The following is a 19,912-nucleotide window of genomic DNA, read 5'->3' on the forward strand; positions in this document are numbered from 1 at the left end:
TTAAAAGTGTTGTCCTGGGGCGCCTAGATGGCTCAGTTGGTTGAGCGTCCGACTTTGGCTCAGGTCATTGTTAAGGTCAGGCGTAGGGCAGGGTAAAGATAGGAGTCAGAAGCTAAAACATTTTAGCAGTCAAAGGCTTTATTGGGAACTAGGGTCTCAGGTGAGGTTCCGTGACTCAGGGGGAGAGAGAGAGGAGTCAGGGAAGTCGTGCCCAGGTGTGGTGGGGTAGGGCTTTTAACCTGCAGCAGTTCCAGGTTTAGGTCTGGGTGGGCCTTTTTCGCGCCAGGTCATGCTGTCGCTAGGTGATTTGTTGACCTTCAATTCGTTCTGGCGCCTTCAATTCGCTTGGGGCTTTCCGTTGGGTTGCGCTGGCAAGATGGCTGTCCCCTCCACTGTGGTTCCAGGGACATCCTAACATTCCAACCTCTTATTGGTGATAATGATCTGGCTGCTTCCTGCAGGTGTAAGGGCGACGTCATGGTATGTGGGGTCTGAGGTTGGAATGCGGGAATATGGCCGGACCACCATCTGATGAAATGCAACCTGGGAAACTTCATGAATTCGTTTCCGTACGAAACGGAGAAAACAAGGTAAGAGCATAAGTATTATACAGATAGCAACTAGTGGAGTGACTATGGGGAGGAGCCAAGTTAGGAGGGGTGATTGCCACCAGGAGGTTAGGGGGTCTGAGGATCCTGGGCAGGCGGATAGGGTTTTTTGGATTTCTTTTAGGTGTTCTATATTAGTTTCAACTAAGCCTGATTCATTGAGGTAGTAGCAACATTCCTCCCTCAGGAACAGGCATGTTCCCCCTTTTTCTGCTGTCAGGAGATCTAGGGCTCATCGGTTTTGTAGAGTGACCTGTGCTAGGGAGTTGATCTGCCTTTGTAAGGTGGATAGGGAGGTTGCTGAGGCTTCTATTGAGATTTGGAGCCTGACAGATCCCCGGAGGAGCTAATAGAGTGTATTAGGGAGCTGGTCCCAACCCCGGCAGCCAGTAGGGAAGTGGCCAGGGATAGGCCAACCATTAGTGAGAGGAAAATGGCTCATTTTTGGAGATGGAATTCGAGGAGTTGATGGAGTTCTTCCTGTCCATATAGGGTGAGTTGGGGGATGATGGTGACTGGGAGACAGAAGCGTTTTGGGGTGTTTATAAGCTGTGCCATTGCACCAATAGAATCCCCCTGGGGGGATTGTGGCTAGGCATAGGCAAGGGGGAGGGGTAAGTTGGGGAGGCATAAGAAGAGTAGCATGTTGGGTGAGATGTGTTGTATTGAGGGGTCTCAGTGAGGATGGGAACCTGTAGGGAGATTTGACTTCTGGGGTGGTTGGTGGAGTTAGTGGTATTGGGAAAGGGGGTGGGTAATGGGACGGCTATTACTGGATCCCGCTGGAGGGATTCGCAAAGAAAGCAGTGTGACAGGTTAGTTAAGCCTGAGTGGTTAAGCAGGACTGTTTCTTGTATGATTAGTGTAAGCCATGAGAAGGGATGTTGTGCGGGGGGTGTCTGCAGTTGGGTTTTGAGCTGGTTTCCTTGGTCCGTGATCATTTGGGTAAGATCTTTAAGGTTGGAGAGGGAAGGAGCCATTGAGGGTTCGTAGGTTCGATAGATGGGTTCGTAGGTTCAATAGATGGTTAAAGAGGAGACAGGGTTAGAGTGATGGCCATTCTGATACAGTGTGCCCCTCGTCCCAGTTTGCCAGCAGATATCCCATGGATCAGGGATAGTAAGGGTAAAGTTGCTACCTTGTAAGCAGAAGCAGCCCATCTTTTTCCCTGTGAAACAGTTTTGGTTGAGCCAGTGCATGTTACAATAGCTACAGGGGCATCCTCCATATTGGGTGGGGGAGGTTTGGGAGCATATACTGTTGGTTTGGTCATATAAAAAGCAAATAGCAGGCTGTATGTGTGCAGCGGCTTGGAGGGTGTTGATTTGTGGAAGTAGGGTGGCAGGATTGAGTCTGGGGGAGAGTTGGAGAGATATTTCAGGATTTTCAAAAAAGAGCAGATGGAACAATTGTATGAGTGATGGGGAGAGGTGTGCCAGGGCCTTATGTGTAAGGAGATCAGATAGACGGTGCGATGAAAGTACCGTTAGGGGGCAGTGTAGGGTAAGTTTGAGTGCCTCTTTGGTTAGGGTGGCTGCTGCTGCAAGTGCTCTAAGGCAGGGTTGCCACCCCCTGATGGTAGGGTCCAGTCGTTTAGAGAGGTAGGCGACAGCTTGTAACTTGGGGCCACATGGTTGGGCTAGGAGCCCTGTCGCAATTCCAGCCCTTTCATCTGTGTATAAGAGGAAAGGCTTTGAAACATTGGGGAGGGAAGGGACCAGTTGAGTGACTAGAGATGTGACCAGCTGTTGGAAGGCCCTTGCTACCGATACCAGGCTGGAGAGTGGGCCTTGGGGGGTTTCCTTGGCTGCTTTGTATAGGGGGGCTGCGTGTACAGCAAAGTTAGGGATCTAGTGTCGGAAGAAGCCCATTAAGCCCAGGAAGGAGAGGATTTCGTCTGCATTGGTAGGTGGGGACAGAGTTTGGAGGGCTTGGAGATGGTCTTGGGTTAGGGCCTTGGTGGTAGGTGTGAGTGAAACTCCCAGGAACGTGACTGTATTAGTACAGATTTGGGCTTTGTGTGGGGAGACTCGATAACCCAGGTTAGCCAGGGAGTTTAGGATATGGATTGTATCTTGTTTGGTGTGGTTGAAAGAGGTTCCACATAGTAGGAGGTCATCTACATATTGTAGTAGAGTACAGTGACTAGAGAGTGGGGCTTTGAGGAGATCCTTGGCCAAGGCCTGCCCAAAGAGATTGGGACTATCACGGAACCCCTGGGGAAGTACCTTCCATGTGAGTTGGCAGGCCTAAGAGGTGACTGGATCTTGCCATGTGAAGGCGAAGAGGAATTGGGATTCAGGATGTAGGGGAATAGTGAAAAAGGCATCTTTGAGATCGAGCACTGTAAAATGGGTTGTGGACGGGGGAATTTGGGAGAGGAGGGTGTATGGGTTGGGCACTACTGGGTGGATGGGGATTACAGCTTCATTGATTATTTGGAGGTCTTGTACTAGTCCATATGAGCCATTAGGCTTTTTTACAGGCAAGATCAGGGTGTTACAGGGGGAGTGACATGGGATTAGGAGGCCTTCCTTGAGTAGGCAATCGATGATGGGCTTTAGGCCTAGTCAGTGGGTGTGGGAGATTGGGTATTGGGTTCTAGATGGGAATTGCGATGGATTTTTGAGTTTAATGAGGACAGGTTGGTGGTGGGTGGCAATTGTTGGGGTGGATGTATCCCATACGATTGGGTCTACTGGGAGGTCTGGGTGTGGGTTGAGGCTGTGGTCTGTGTTGTCTGTGATAACAGCCAGTAGAAGATGAGTGGGGGAGGGAGAGGGGCAGATAGCTGATAGGTGTATAGAGGCTCCTAATTTATTGAGGATGTCTCGGCCCAAAAGGAGGATGGGGCAGGAGGGGATGACTAGGAAGGAGTGGGAGAAGTGGAAGCCATCCAGGCAGCAGGTGAGTACTGGTGTGCATGGGGGAATGGAGGGGGTGCCATTTACGCCCGTGACCGAAACAGAGGACAGCGTGGTAGGGCCGGAATAGCTCAGCAGGACGGAATAGGTAGCCCCTGTGTCCAACAGAAAGGAGATGGACTTAACCGCTAAATGGAGTTTTACCCTGGGCTCAGCGTGGGTCACTGGAGTTACTGAGTCTGGGCCCCGTCAGTCATCATCCTCCATCTCCAGCAGTTGGAAGGCAGAGTCCAATCTGGGTGAAGCCTCGCCACGTGGAGGCATTGTGAGTCTGTTGTCCCCTGGGGTTAGGACAATCGGATTTCCAATGGCCCATTTGTTGGCACAATGGGCATGGACTGGTAGGCTTTTTGGGATGGGGACACTGACGAGACCAATGGCCTTCTTGGCCACATTTAAAGCAAGGCCCCGGAGGGGGCAGTGGTCCAGAGGGCTTTATTGTGGCTGGCCTCAGGGCAGCTACCAAGGCTTGGGTCTGTAATTGTACCTTTTGTTGGAGACAGGCCTGTCGCCATTGTTCTTGAGCTTCCTCTCGGCCATTAAAAACTTTAAAGGCCAGCTTTACCAGGTCGGCCATGGGGGTCTGAGGACCATCTTCGGCCTTTTTTTAGGGTTTTTTTTGGATATCAGAGACTGATTGGGAAATAAAATAGGTAGCCAATACGGTGGCCCCAGCGGGGGTGGTAGGGTCCAGTCTGGTATACTGGGTAAGTGTCTCTGTGAGTCGACTGAGGAAGGCTGCGGGGTTTTCATTGGGGTCCTGTATTATTTCTTGAAGTTTGTTAAAATTTACTGATTTGTTTGACGTTGCCCTCATGCCTGCTAGTAGGCATTGGATCATCTGGTCCCGGCGCCGGTGACCATTGCCTGCATGTTGGTAGTTCCAATTGGGGTCGGCCGCCAGGACAGCATTGGTGCCTACCGGCATAGTGGGGTCAGTCATGTGGGTTTGGTATGCATGTTCTCTGGCTGCGGCCTGGATGCGCTCCCTCTCCTCAGGGGTGAGGGTAGAGGTGAGGATTACATGGATGTCATGCCATGTGAGACTGTAGGCTTGGGCAAGGTATTGGAATTCCTTAATGTATTGGGTGGGGTCAGCCGAAAATGACCCTAGCCGATTTTCAAAGGCAGATAAGTCTTGGAGGGAGAAGGGGACATGAACTCAAACTAGGTCTTCAGGTCCTGCCACCTCTCGGAGAGGCAAGATGGCTGCTGGGGCCTGTTCGACGGGAGGGGCCTGAGCACGAGTTCGGGATGATATGGAAGGTGAGGGCGGGACGGCTGGAGGTAGGGAGTATGGAGGGGGGCAAGGGCTGGTGGGCGGTGTGACCAAATCCTCTAACGGGTCGGAGATTGGAGAAGTTGGTGAGGTGGGGTCGTCGGGGGGGTTGTGGGCGGGCAAGGAGCATGCGTGCAGAGGGGCAGGAGGAACATAGGTTGGGGTGAGACCTGAGGTCCCAAAAGGCCATGACGTAGGGTATTTCTCCCCATTTTCCCAGCCGATGGTAGAAATTGTCCAGATCGGTTAAGATTTGGTATTGTAAAGACCCCTCGGGTGGCCATTGAGAATCATTGTCTAATTTGTACTGAGGCCAGACTACAGTGCAAAGGCAGACGAGTCGGTTACGACGAAGTTCGCCTTGTAAGCCCAGGAGCCGGAAGTTTTTTAACAGACATTGGGGGGGGGGCGGTTAAGAGATCGAGGTGGTTTAGACTCATTACTCGCCATTGGCGTGACAGGGCGAGGCACCCCTCGTGCTGCAATAAGGGGCCTATTGGCGTGAGGGCCTTGCGGCGTGCAGAAGAAAGGAGACTGACTTGCGGGACGTCTCTTGTGGGTGTCAGCTATAGTTGGAGGACAGAAGGAGGGGTCTGTCCTACTTACCGGCTCCTGTAGGCGCTTGTGAGTAGGGTGGTTGGCGTCTGGCTTGGCGAGGAGGGAGCTCAGTCAAGGGAGGCGAGCTACTACCTTCCCCCCAGGTTTCAGCACCAAATGTTAAGGTCAGGTGTCAGGCAGGGTAAAGATAAGAGTCAGAAGCTAAAAAATTTTAGCAGTCAAAGGCTTTATTGGGAACTAAGGTCTCAGGCGAGGTTCCGTGACTCAGGGAGAGAGAGAGAGGAGTCAGGGAAGTCGCACGCTGGTGTGGTGGGGTGGGGTTTTTAAGCTGCAGCGGTTCCGGGTTTAGGTCCAGGTAGGCCTTTTTCGTGCCAGGTCGTGCTGTCACTCGGTGATTGGTTGACCTTCAATTCGTTCTGGCGCGCTGCTCAGGGCTTTCCAAGTTGGGTTGCGCTGGCAAGATGGCTGTCCCCTCCACTGTGGTTCCAGGGACATCCTAACAGTCATGATCTCATAGTTCATGGGTTCAAGCCCCGCATCGGGCTCTGGCTGACAGCTCAGAGCCTGGAGCCTGTTTCAGATTCTGTGTCTCCCTCTCTCTCTGCCCCTCACCCACTTGCGCTCTGTCTCCCTCTGTCTCAAAAATAAATAAACATTTAAAAAATAATAATAATAAATAAAAATAAATAAAAGTGTTGTTCTGAACCCAGTGAGGGTTGCTTCTTTTCTTATGTACATTTTCCTTTTATCCCACATATCCAGCACAACCCTGGCCAGAGGTTGTCTGCTCTTGAGGATTTTCTATAAACCAAAATATTCTGAAATCTCACTGTCCTCAATATACTGATCTTTGCATAATCCCAAGGCCCATAAATTGAGAGTAATTTGTCCCCAGTGGATCTGAAATCAAATTATGATTTTGTTTATTAGTTATATGATTCTGTGCTAGTCACCTAACCTCACCTCTAAAATGGGGATTTGACACCTCCTACTCCACAAGGTTGTGAAAATTAAATAACTTTCATAAAAGTGCTGTCAGTCAGGTCTCTTTATGGAAACATTTAAAATAGAATCATCAGTCAGCTTAATCTCAGAAAAGCCCCAGAAGGGCAATAGAATGCCTATATCCCTGATCTTCGATCAGGTAGGACTCCAGATCTGCAACTGTGGTTGGTGACTTTGGGAATTTTGGGGGACAACAAATGCAGAAATTCCCTGAAGTGATTGTTGAGGAAATGGCCTTTCACCACTGTCAATGTGTGATTTATATCATCATGGAGACATCTAAATCCTTTACAATCACATACTGTACAAAGCAGTTTCACCTATATTGTTTCATGTGACATTCACTAAAGCTCCCAAGAATTAGTCTTTGTCATTTAAATTGTCCCACTTGCTTTGTTACTCCTTTCCCCTTCTTGGAAGTGGCCCATCTGAATTTGCAAAATCCTTCCCATCTTCCTTTCAAGGCCCATCCATTATGAAGGCCACACTTTGGCCCAGAATCCAGTCCTAAATCCCCGAGATCAGTCTTCTTTCTGCTTTCTGAATTCATACAGCACTGTACCTTACACTACTTTGTATTCTAGTCATTTATATACTTGTCTTAACCTCTGCCCCTCCACCCTACCTTCTTACTAAATCCACAAACTCTTCAAAGGGAAGAATGAAGAAGGAAGGAATGATTTCTTTATGTCAGCCTCACTTTAAAGATATTTTTATTATGAAATATTTCACGTGTGTGTTTATATATAAAGTAGAGGAAATTTATAATGAACACCCATGTACCCATCACCCAGCTTCAACAATTATTGCATCTATGCCTCCACTCCTTCTGCCTTCTCACTCTGGATTAAAGAAAATCCCAGATAGCCTGTCATTTCACCCATAAATACTCCAATAGGGACACCATCTTTTGCATTTCTGTGTTCCCTACAACAGGAAGATCGTTTTCATCTGTGTGCCTTACTACTGGGAGCACATAAGATAATTTCTGAGCACCTACTATGTGCCATACCTTGTGCTTGGCTCAGGAGGTTCTGTCTGAGCTAAGAGGGCACACCAGAACCAAGCCACGATGTTCCAAACCAAAAACTGCTACAGTTCCAGACAGTGAATATGAGGTGCACGTGGGAGCCCAGGATCAGGAATCAAATTTCACTAACTGAATTGAACGGAATCGGTTTTCTTTCAGGGACAGCCACAGTTCGAACTGGTCATGGGACACGGGTTCCCCAGGAGGAGGCGCTGCAAAGGCGGAGGTGCAGTGGAAGTCCCCTGCGGGAGACTGGGAAGGCAGCCAGAGCCCGCTGAGGGTGCAAACTGCAAGCAACAATGCAGTTTAATAGTCGAACAGAACGCCGAGCGCCAGGGCCAGAGAGGGTTCCCAGGGTTCAGGTGTGGGGCAGGGGCGCGGGGACGCTGGACAGGCTGGGCACCTGCTCCCCAGGTCTTCCCGATGCTGCCGGTTGCCCTGAACTGCCGCCAGTTCCTGCTCCAACCGTCTCTCTTCCTGATAGAGTATCTCCAAGCAGGGCACGGCACAGAGCAAGGAAACACCTGTTTCCAACAAGAAAAGAGGTAGGGGGAAGCCCCCACCAGGCTTCCAATGGCCTCTCATCGGGTTTGCTCTCGGGAGCCTTGTAAAAGAGCGCCCAGAAAGCCAGTGCAGAACATTTTTCAAAAAGATCACTTTCTATTTCTTACTCCCCCCTACTTTTCCTAAGCTGTAAACGTCCCTTTAAAAAAATGTTTTCTTTCCTCCGTGGGGTTTCCCGCTCCTCCCAGACCCCTTAAAGACTCCGGCTTGGTGCCGGCAGGGACAGCTACTACCCCCAACTTCACTCGCCTTCGTGTTTTTCACTTCCTCGGCTCCCGCCGACCTACAGGTGGGGAGTGGGACTGGAGATGGGCAACAGAACAAAGAAACCAGGGAGCTCCTGTCCCAGGCCAGGCGCCCCTTCTGCAGTTTTCGACCAGCCGGGGAACAAGAAGGGGTCAGGAACGCGTGAACCCCCAGCCCGGGTCTCAAGCCACTTTCCAAAGGCGAGACGCCAGAGGAGGCGTGGGAGGTGGGAACTGCCCACGCGCAGCTGACAGACCTCCACACCACAGGCCTGAGTGGCCGTGGGCGCCAACAGCCTCCACGCATTGGGCTCCGTTATTTCATCAGCAGTTTCAGAAAAACCTGCCAAAAACAGTTATGCCTCACTGCAATGTGTAGCTTTTTCCTGCCATTTTTTTTTTCATAATAAAAGAGGGAGTGAAGCTCGCTTGCTCTCTCCTCCCTCACCCCCTCCCTTCCAAAAGAGCCAAAAGGATACAAGGGGGGAAAAAACCCACACACCAATCTCCGAGGGGATGCCAGTGAGGTGTGGCTTGTATTTAAATATCCAATATGTCAATGTAAGGGGAGTGGGTATGTATATAAAGTGCCGTTTGCATCTGATAGCTCGACGAAGCCAGCTATGAGAGGCCTAGGGAGATGGATGCGTAGGGGAAGCGCCACTTTGACTGAGAGAAAGGTCAGGAGCTCGTTGCCCCGCCGCTGAGAAGTTCCTTGGACGCGAACAGACGTCCACTGCAGCTAGGCAGAGCGCGGAGCGAGCGAGGGAGCCAACGAGCGCCTCCGAGTCGCCAGTGCTCGCTGAGGGGAGAGGTAGTTCGCGCCCCGCGGCCCCAGCTCGGCCCCGCGCACCCAGCCATGGCGGAGGTGGGGGGAGTCTTCGCCTCCTTGGACTGGGACCTACACGGCTTCTCCTCGTCTCTGGGGAACGTGCCCTTAGCTGACTCCCCGGGTTTCCTGAACGAGCGCCTAGGCCAGATCGAGGGGAAGCTGCAGCGCGGCTCGCCCACAGACTTCGCCCACCTGAAGGGGATCCTGCGGCGCCGCCAGCTGTACTGCCGCACCGGCTTCCACTTGGAGATCTTCCCCAACGGCACTGTGCATGGCACCCGCCACGACCACAGCCGTTTCGGTGAGGACGCGGCCGGGAGGGACGGGAAGCGAGCGGACGGTTCTCTAGGGAACCGATGGCTCTGGGCTCCGGCTTGGGATCCGCGGGCCGCCCCCAAGCCTGTGCCGTCCGGGCCCGTCGAGGCGGGACACCGCCAGGGACGCGGGGCAGGCAGGATCGAATGGTGCAAACTTGGCGTCAGGGCTCCTGGCACCCTCAGAGGCTCCAGGGAGGAGGCGGGGGCGCCTTGAGGTGCGGCCTCTCTTTTCCCCACTCCACCCTTCTTCCCTCCCCCATAGCGAGGGGATCATTCTGACGACGCTGCGCTTAGGATGAAAGCAGGTGGAGCTGGAGGAGGGTAGAAGCACCAGCTGAGGAGACCAGGGACCATGGCTGTAGCGCGGGGTCGAGCCTCAAGAGCAGCAGGGTTGTCGCGGCCGATTGTCTGGAGCAGAAGCCTTCGTAGGCTATCGATGTGGTGGGTGGGCGGTCCGTGCCGGAGTGGCTTTTGGCTGACAGGGGGATCGGCAGCCGTGGCACCTGCCTGCCTCTGGCTTGCTCTGCCTGGAGTGGAGGCCAATCCCGGTAGCAAGGCATGAGCTGGGTGTTGGAGAAACTGGGAAATCCTCCCGCTGTCCACTGCGTAGGGCACAGCCCTAGGTCAGCTATTGCCTAGATATACCTCTGGACTCCTTGCCTCACAGGGAGGAAATGGTCCGGGGCCCAGTCCTGGGCCCACTCCCAGCCCCAGAAACAGGTGTCTCCTGGGCCCAGGACAGGAAATGTACAACCTCCATCCAGGATTTTCTCTGCCCAACACTTGGCAGATTGTTTAAAGAGCCTGTCTGACATACAAAACATAATTAGTATAAACCTTGATGTGGGATGGAGATCATTAGGTTTCGAAACAAATGTGTTCATTTCTCAGTAATTTGGCCATTTTTATTTTCAATTTCCTAATCTCTGTTAAACCATAATTCAGGTACTGTGACAGCTACCTTTACTTGGTAACCCCATCCCCCAATGCCCTATGGACCCTATGGCCCAAGGACATCTTCTATCCCTAAGCAGGTAGGAAGAGGCTTTGCCTACCCTCAGGCATGATACCTGTTCCCTTGTTTATCCCACCCACCCCGTTCCCCCCAAACCTCCCCATCTTCTTTTTCCCCTGACTTGCTAGAGTTGCATCTGGAGTACACAGTAGAAGGAGAGGGGGGAAGCACAGAGGCTAGTTTCTGGGCAAGGCCAAGTCTAGCAAACAACTTAGGGTTGGGGCTGATCTTCCTTGCTGAGAGCAAGCAGGAACCCTAATGAGATCTATGTCATCTTGGGGGGAAAAAAAAACACTCACAGAGCTGGAGTACAGTGGGTTGTGTGTAGGGTGGGAGTAATGGAGGGGTGCAGATGCCTGTATAAACTTGCAGCAGGTCCTCAAAAGGGTGATAAGGTGGAGTCAGGGAAGAGGGAGTATTAACTTGACTCCTTTCCCTTCCATCACTTGTGACTTTGCAGTTCCCTTTTGTTCCTCTTCGGAAGGAATGGGACTCCCACCCTGGCCTCAGAACCTCCCAAAGTCTCCCAGAAATGGCCTAAAGATATTGGGGTAGTCCATTCCTGATATATAAAAAAAGGAATCATGAAATAATGGAGAAATGTAGGGTGGGGGGCAGCAGAGGTGGAGAAACTGTGACCTTGGCTTCCAGCAGCTAGTGTTTGTCTGACTTTGTGCCTAAGCTGAGCCAAATAACCTACAAGGTCAACATAAATTAGTAATAGGCTCTTAGGATAAGTGGTCTTTAATTACCTCCCTAAGGACACATCTTGATTTCTTTTCATCTCTCAGGCCTGCTAAGGGTAAGTTTCAGGAGAAATCAAAGGAAATAAAACTGGCAGGAGGAAGGGATGTTTTCATTGCTGCTTAACTGACTGCTTCATTTTTGGTTTTGCCTTTTAAAATAACACTGCCTGAGACCACCTCTGCACCACCTTTTCCCTTTCCTCCTTCCCTGGCTTCCTGGCAGTTCCATGTATTTCCTGTAAAGGAAATGATAACTAGTCAAAGCTGTCTCTTTGTAACCTCCTCTGCCAACTTTCAAACACACATTTATTCTTTCTTGGTTTAGCTTTTGGCAAAGAAAGAGGTGGCGTTTGAGTTTGCTAAGTCTCCTCCCTCCACATTTGAGTTAATCAGCCAGGGTATTCAATAAATCGAAACTTTAACATTCCATAAGTGCTTTGGCAGTCAACATTCCAGCAGGGTAAAGTAGGCCAGACTTAAGATATAAAATATTATAGATTTCTGCTTGGGGGGAGGAGGTAGTCTCCAAAGGCCATGTAAAGTAAATAGCTATTTGTTGTAATTGGAGAGCAGGGCCCCCAAGGATTACCCTGGAATCCATGTGTTCAGAATGAGTCAGGCTGAGCCCAAGAGCAGCCACGACTCCAAATAATAACCTGTTGGCATAGCCTATCCTCCCCCCTCCCCCACTCCATTCTGTAATCAGTAGTCAGGAGTATTTCAATCTCCACTTGGCTGGTGGCATTCATGAGGTTCACAGGGATACTGACATTCCTGAGGGGCACCTGTGGACTGGCAGAGCTTGGGAGATAGACTGGAGGAGAGGCCTCACACCAGGTGTGATGAAGCAGGCTAATGCAGCTGGTTCAGTTTTTGAGTAATCTGGTTCTTATTTGTCAAGATGCCAAAGCAGCACTGTCTTGGCCCTGAAGGTCTGAAACGATGGCTGAGGGAGCCAGGCAAGTCATGTAACCAGATTCAATGACATGTTAGCCAACCATCTAGCTAGGTTCTGAAGCAGTGGAGCTCAGGGCAGATCTGTTTTAACTGAGGCCATGGGGGAAAAGATGTAAGAAGAGCCTGTAAATTGTCAAGCAAAGGCCAGAGGCTGAGATGGACAGGTCAAGATGAGGCAGAGTTAGAGGGAGGTCCTGGACCTTGAAGGGGGTGAGAGTGCTGAGGACAAACATAGCCTACTTAACACTTTGCCTCAACACTTTGCTGTTAACTCCCCTCTCCAACTGTAACTGGGAAAATGTGAAAATGGCTTGTTTTCTCTCTCCCTTCATGCTGGCTGAGATTCAGGAGGTTTAGGAATATCTGTTCCATCATCATGTGCTACTGGGTTCCCACAGTTTGAATCCAGCTAATAGGAAAATTGGCAATGAAAATGATGCCCAAAGACAGCTGGGCAGGGATGATTCCAGCTGTTGGAGACCCCTGTTACTGGACACAACCCAAGTGACTTCCTGTATGATCTGTCCTTTGGCATCAGGGTTAACAGAGAGTTGGAGAAAAACTGTGGTGACTCAAATGGCCACACCTCTTGGGTTTCATGATTTGTTCTCACACCAGGTCTTGGCCAGTGAGGTCACAAGTTGCCCTCTGCTACTTAGTGAGCTCAGGGTGATCAGAAACATGAGATACTTAGAGAATGAGGGAACTAAGACTTGAAGCTCAGAAGTAATCTGTCTAAGCAAAGCAAATAACTGAAGCCTCCAGCAGGTTGGTATCACTCAAAGTTTAGCACACAGAACTGAATCATGACCTGGTTTTTTTTTTCCTTGCCATACTGGCCATTCTACTTTGAACACACTCCTGTTTTTCCATAGACCTCTGTAAACACAGTAGAACTAAAAACAGTACACTCAGTGTGGTCTAAGGCAGAACAGAGAGGTGGCTGTCTCCTCCCTTATGCCATTACTAGACCTCTATCAGTGCAACCTTAGATCACACTAGCTTTTTTTTCACATGAGCTTTTTGATAAATTTTAATTTTTACCTGACTAGTTTTACATTAGCTTTTTACATTATTATGAACTAATGCATATTAGTTTTACATTATCATGAATCACGCATACTGATCTTATCTTATCCAAATCCCTTAACCATTGTTGTGTATGTTTTGTTATGCCACATCTCCCCATTACAATGGTGGACTGACTTGTATTTAGTGAAAATGCATAGAAACACAAAAGAATATAACATTTTTTCAAGAAAATATACATGATTGCCTGAAGTACAGAGGGGGGTGGAAGCAGAGTATGGAAATAAAAAGAAATAGATAAATAAAAAGCCCTGGTGCAGACCAATTATGATAACAGGCAATAAAGCAAGGAGTGTGATTAACTCAACTGTCTGCACTTGTGGCTCACCATCCCCCAACAAAACCCCAAACACAAAACATCTTGAGTAATCAGTCTGGGGACCAAAGTGCAGGATTTTACATTTATTCTAATTAAAGCTTATTTTGTGGAGTCAGTACATTTTTCCATCCTCTTGAAATCTCTTCAGATTTTGATTGTGTCACCTTCTCAGCTGTACATCTTTTGGAAGTAGAGTAAGCAGTTTCCCTATGTCCTCTTACAAGTCATTTATTAAAACGTTATACAAGGCAGAACCAAAATCAGACACTTGTGCAATGCAGCTAAAGGTTTTGATCCATTAAATCACTTCCTCCTTAACCCCCACTTGACACCAGCTATTTGCCCTTCTCCTCCTACCATCTTGTGTCAATGTGTTTTCCCAAAACTCCTTTCTTGTGCTATAAGTGTAACAACCTGATTGATAATAAAATGTAAAGGATTTCAATGTTAGGGCACCTGGGTGGCTCAGTCGGTTGAGCATCTGACTCTTGATTTTGGCCCAGGTCATGATCCCAGGGTTGTGGGATGGAGCCCCATGCCAGGCTCCATGCTGAGTGTGGAGCCTGCTTAAGATTCTCTCTTCTCTCTCTCTCTCTCTCTCTCTCTCTCTCTCTCTCTCGGTGGCCAAAGACTACACTCTGAGTGTTCTATACAATGGCAGCAGAACCTTTTACATTCTTCAAATAGATCCAAGTGGGCCATGGAAACATGTGCCCTAAAGCTGCAACAGCTGCACACCTATCTGGCAGTCCAAATCACTGGGGCTTTTCAAGAGACTTCCCACTGGAGTCTTGAATCTGATTTACAAATTAACCACTTAATTTTTAAAGTAATCTTTAAGGCATCAGTTCCACTCCCTATGTAGATTACATAGAATATTGTTACCCTTAAGAATTGCATTTTTGGATAAGAGAAACAGCCAGATATGAGCTCATTTCATACCTTTGGATGCCTCTGCGAGTCAATCATATAAAGTTTTGGTCTGTACTTTGAAAAACACGGTTAGAGAGAGAAACATCAAAGAGGAATCTACTTGACCATTGTGTTTGTATCCATGGAACGACAGATTGTGCTACCTTAGGACAAAATTGTAAAGACTTCAGCATCACCAGGATTTCAGTTCTGGGTCCATTTTCCCTCTTAGAAGTTGATTTCTTTTTTTCTTCCTACTGCTGCTGAGTAAATGAAAACATTTTCAAATCCTCACCTCTAACCTTGTCAGCTAGAGGGATGTTTCTGAATGTCTTCCAAACTTTCCCCTTAAAGTTGCAACATCTCAAATCAGTATTAAGTCCAGTACTACCTGCCAACTCTTGGCCATGGGTAAAGTTAAAATTCTAAAGAGAGAAGGATAAAATGACAGGCTTGTCAGCCTGGGGCTGCCCTGGCTAAGAGCATTTTATAAGAGAAGGCTCTCACCATATTTTGCCTTCTGCCATAGGTAAGAAGAACAGACTTAGTGAGTGGCCTGTGTGGCCTTTGTTAGAGTCAAGTACCAGCAGTTGACAGCCTCATGTGGCTTTAAGGACATGGGAGCTAAGAGGGTGCAAAATGAATTCAGCCTAGAGGACAACAAGGTAATGCTGTGTGCTCTAGGGAGGAGGGAAGTGACTTTGGAAACATACAGAAATCTAGCCACATTCTTCCATTAATAAAGTACCCTCCCATTTCTTGAACTGTTGGTATTTAACAGCAATAGTACCTTGTAATTATGAAGCTTTTGTAGCCAAATCCTTCACATGGTCTCTTCTTCATAATATGTCTAAGCGTGTTGAGTAAGAGGTTGTTCCACCCACCTTACAGATGGAAAAACTGAGGCCTAGAGAGACTCAGTATCTTTTCTGAGTTTCCGTTGTTGCTACACAAGATGGTGTCATAGGAGTTGGGTATAGATGACTGGTAGCTCATGTCACCTGAATAGCTTCCTCTTGGCTTGATGTCAGTAATGGAAATGGCATTCACTTTTTTGCTCTAGGAATCCTAGAGTTTATCAGCCTGGCTGTGGGGTTGATCAGCATCCGGGGAGTGGATTCTGGCCTATACTTAGGAATGAACGAGCGAGGAGAACTATATGGGTCGGTAAGTTTAAGGTTTTCTTTTCATCAGAGGCTATTACCACCAGTGTTTGGACTATGTAAGGCAAACGTATAAAAACATTTATCTAGCACTTGAAATATTTCTGTCAACTGTGAAGGATTAGTGTCTTCTAGTTGCTTCTTGGATGCCTGGGAGCTTGCTATATAACACTTTCACTCATTCAGTTCCCATCAAAACTTAAGCTTTTCTGTGGTACATTTGCTTTCACCTTTTCCACTAGACAGCCAGCTAGTCTGATGATAATAGTAAGCTGTGCTTGTTTGTCAATAGATGGTAAGGGTTTGGGCCATTTACTCCCCTGAGGAGCACCTCTGAATTTTAATGGGTGCCTAGAGGAGTAGCAGACTAGCTGGCACAAAAATAGGCAGTGGAAGAGCTGCCCTTCAGATTGAGATTCTGAGATTAAAAACACAGTCCCTGATTTCCAAACTGCTTCAGCTTAATTCCAGAGGCCAAATGAAACAAACAAATGAAAAGTGAGGGTTCCAGAGTCTGGTGACAGGCTTAAGTCCCCAGCTAGGACTGGGTTGGCTGCAGTACATGTTCTCCATTCTGGAAGCTAGCCCAGAGCTGGGGAATGGTGAGTGACTTTGCTGACCTTAACCCTTTCAGGGTTTGGCTTTTGAGCCACATAGCACACTTTCTGGCTGCCTACACCCCATGAAATCAGAGCACATTTTTCCCTGACACCTAAGAGATAGGCCTGTCCCCAGCACTTGGTATCAGCAACCACAGCAAGTAGTATGCCAGCTGGATCAAGTGTGAGAAGGGGCAGAGGCAAGAGACCTGCCTCAGGAGCTGCTAGCTTGAAGTAGCCAGATTGGAGGAACTTTTCAAGGAGATCTTTTCTGAGCTTTTCAACTGACAGCCCTGAGGCCCTTCATTAGGAGAGATCACAACTCTCCTCCCATGGAGCTTTATATAGATCCAAGGCCTTTGCCTGCTAGTTGACATGGTTGTCTGTAATATCAATGGATTTGACATTATTTGCCCTAAGTAGGTAGAAAATTAGGGTGCCAGAAGAGCATTGGAAGGCCATAGCAGAAATTCTCAGGCTCAAAGAGCCCAGTGAGACCATCTCCTTTGGTCTCCTGCCTTTAGGAAAGATCTCTCCTTAAACATTTCAGTGTGGTTCATGAAAGAAGATGAAGGCAATAAGGACAGGACTGTTTTGTGCTATTTGGAAAGAAGATGCCTCAGGAATACTGGGAGATAGGACTGAAATTTTCTAATGTCAATGTGCTATTGATATTTCAGCAAGCCGGGATGGGAGAAAGAGTCATATAATAGGCTCTGCTTTATTTTCTCACCCTCACAGAAAAAACTCACACGTGAATGTGTTTTCCGGGAACAGTTTGAAGAAAACTGGTACAACACCTATGCTTCAACCTTGTACAAACACTTGGACTCGGAGAGACAGTATTATGTGGCCTTGAATAAAGACGGCTCACCCCGGGAGGGATACAGGACTAAACGACACCAGAAATTCACTCACTTTTTGCCCAGGCCAGTAGATCCTTCTAAGTTGCCTTCCATGTCCAGAGACCTCTTCCGCTATAGGTAATAGACCCCTAGTGTGACCTCTGTGACCCCTAGGGCCACAGTTGTCTCTGCAAGCACTATACTCATAGCTTTTCAGTCTTCTTTCCTATAAATTTAGATAACAGAGAAGCACTTAATGTTCAACTCACCCCAACTGTTCGCTTGTTCAAAGTGTGTATCAAAGTTGGGTTATTTGGGAGAGGGATGTGGGAGGATGGGTGGGCTACAGGGAATCTTGTATATACTTATTTCTTTACTCATGTTCTTTCCCCCGAGGTGGCACGAGAAAGAATGGGGGCCCCTGCCAAGGGCCAGGGGTATCTTGCCCCACAATCCACCCAAATACTTTGACAATGGGTAAATGAAAGACCAAGGAATCTGCCATAGATGCTACATACAGAGCTTTGGGAAAGTCTCCTTAAAATCCTTGGGGCTATGGCCCTGTTGCAGGTCATCCCTGCACTGGCTATGGAGATTTATCATCTGTCCCGACATGCAGGTGTCCTGCCATTGGAACTGGGAGATGGGGTAGATTGTGAGAAAATGATATTAAAATGTAAGCATGGATACTGTGCATAAGGACAAACTATTTATGAAATGTACATGCTATTTATTTTATATATTTATTTATTTCAAAATAATTTTATTTTTAATGAGAGATGCTATGACTGGATTTTCATCAGAAAGAATAAGGTCCTACTGAAACAGGATAATAAATGAGTTATTAAAGGCTTCTATTGGCAATAAAATTTTATATTGTAACCATTGTCTAATTCTACTGAGTTATACATTTAGTGGGATTAGAAGGTTGGTTACCTTCTTTCTCTCCAACTTATTAGAATCTCCTGATGTCAGCATTATGCTGCCTAGCCTAGAAGACTTATCACCAACAATGCTAGCATTATTTAGGGGCCTTATCTGAAGTCCTTTCAGGTTCTAGGAGTTTAAACTTAGTGATGCATCAAAGCTTCAGGAAGGCCTGGACCAATAGCTCTTACAGAAGCTCCTATTTGTGCTTAAGACAAGGTGTAGATAAACACCCTTTTGGGATTTGGTTAGGCCTCAATGCCTGAAGGTCAGAAACCCTAATTGGTGGCTTCTTACTTTAGATATGAAGAAGAAGTGATTACAAATAAACAACAATCAGTAAGGACACCTATTTTTTTTTAACCAACTTCCCTTCTGGAAGTGTTCTCCCACTCCCTCTCCAATCCACCCCCCATCCCCTGCCAGTGCTTCTAGAGCATTCTGAGAAGCTGTTAACACACTTCCCTAAAGAGGTAGTTCTCAGAGTATATGGTCTCTTGACCAGTAGCAGCAGCTGCGAACCTGTTAGAAATGTAAATTATCAAGAACTACCCTAGATCTACCAAGTCAGAAACTCTGGAATGTGGGGCCTAGCAATCTGCATGTTAACAAGCCTTCCAGAGGATTTCTGTGCAGGATAAATTTTGAAACCCAGTGCCCTAAAGGAATGGTTTTCAAAAATAATTCTTTCTGAAACTGAAAGGCTTATAAATAAAGTTTTAGGATAACCTTAGTCCATAAAACAAAAGTAGAGTTGCTCTAGTTCGAATGGAGATGGCATTCCTTGGAACTCCCTCTTCTCTAGAGCAACCCCTGATATATCATAGTTTAAAATCCCTGGCCTCTTTACTAATATTTACAGAGGTAGAAGCATAGGGTTATTTGAATTTTCTAACCAAATGGTGTCAGGATAAAACAGACAAGAGAATAAATGTCTCATTGCGTACTCAGGCCCCATGAAGGACTGGTGGGAAAAGGTTTTGGGCTTAGGCTAGTACCTTGATTCTCTTCAATCACATCATGTAGGCATCCACTGTTTTTTTTTCTGACTGTGGGGTAGCATCAAATAACTTAGGTAGCAGCTCACTTAAAGATAAAGTCTAAAAGTTCATCCAAATCTAAGTAACCAACAGAGAAATCACACATATGAGAATATATACATGAGATAGAAAATAAGATTATATGATAAAAAGTGCTAAGTTGCATGATTATGCATGATCACAGATTAGAATGCTCACTAATGGATCCACCTAGGTGAAGATCTCACAGGGCTAGGGTGAGTAGGGAGAGTTTCCTGAAAGGGGTAACTCCAGCTGTGAAAAACCAACAGAACTTGGAGAGGCAAAGAGGCTGATGGCAATGTCTGTGTTAAGCTGCAGGGAAGAGACACCACCTCTAGAGGTCTCTAGGATAAGGGTAAAAATCAGCTGTGTGACGTTTGTTATCACATTTTTAATGAGCATCACATTTTTATTTTAAACCAAAATTTAACCTATATTATCTACAGTCAGCTACCTATAACTTTTGATACACAGCCACAATTTCTGAGGACTTGTGAGATAAATGAAATATATTTTAACCAATAGGAAGTTGGCACTTCCCTGTGAGTAGGGCCAATCATTACTCTAGTAAGACACTTGACATGAGCCTGGCAAAGCCATGAGCACAGTACTACAGGGCAGGATTACAAGGAAAAATGCCACTGTAATGAAAAAGGGAAAGACTCCAAATCTTAGGGTCAGGCCTTACCTTTATCCTCTGGGTGGAATTACAGGGAAAAAGACCAAAAGAATGGTGTAGGGTCCCAGGAGGAATTCATAGGGGAGGCACTCTTTAAGAGTAACAATGAATGGGGCACATAGCCAGAAAATGTCAATGGGCAGCTATTCTCATTTTCAAAAGGATGGAAAAGGTAAATTCTGGAAATGGAAATGTAAGATAGATAACCTAGTACTACTAGATCATTTGACAGCTGAAT

The 19,912-nt window shown here is 47.5% G+C and overlaps 1 protein-coding gene across 1 annotated transcript; it reads left to right on the forward strand.

Annotated features, from left to right (window-relative positions):
- Positions 1-9,072: 9,072 nt before the first annotated feature.
- FGF16 (fibroblast growth factor 16) lies at positions 9,073-17,149 on the forward strand. The gene is made up of 3 exons (XM_047075728.1): positions 9,073-9,346; positions 15,464-15,567; positions 16,904-17,149. The coding sequence occupies exons 1-3, from the start codon at positions 9,073-9,075 to the stop codon at positions 17,147-17,149; spliced, it is 624 nt and encodes a 207-aa protein (XP_046931684.1).
- The last annotated feature ends 2,763 nt before the right edge of the window (positions 17,150-19,912 follow it).

This window comes from Lynx rufus, unplaced genomic scaffold, assembly GCF_022079265.1.
Source record: "Lynx rufus isolate CCGP_SWC_20201006 ecotype Redwood Valley unplaced genomic scaffold, mLynRuf1.p SCAF_14, whole genome shotgun sequence".
Classification (NCBI taxonomy): Eukaryota; Metazoa; Chordata; class Mammalia; order Carnivora; family Felidae; genus Lynx; species Lynx rufus.

Excerpts from the sequence above, each read along its gene's own strand:
- FGF16 (XM_047075728.1), top strand. The coding sequence starts at position 9,073 with ATGGCGGAGGTGGGGGGAGTCTTCGCCTCCTTGGACTGGGACCTACAC. Across the intron at positions 9,347-15,463 it reads CCACGACCACAGCCGTTTCG|GAATCCTAGAGTTTATCAGC; the intron begins GTGAGGACGCGG and ends TTTTTGCTCTAG. Across the intron at positions 15,568-16,903 it reads GAGGAGAACTATATGGGTCG|AAAAAACTCACACGTGAATG; the intron begins GTAAGTTTAAGG and ends TCACCCTCACAG.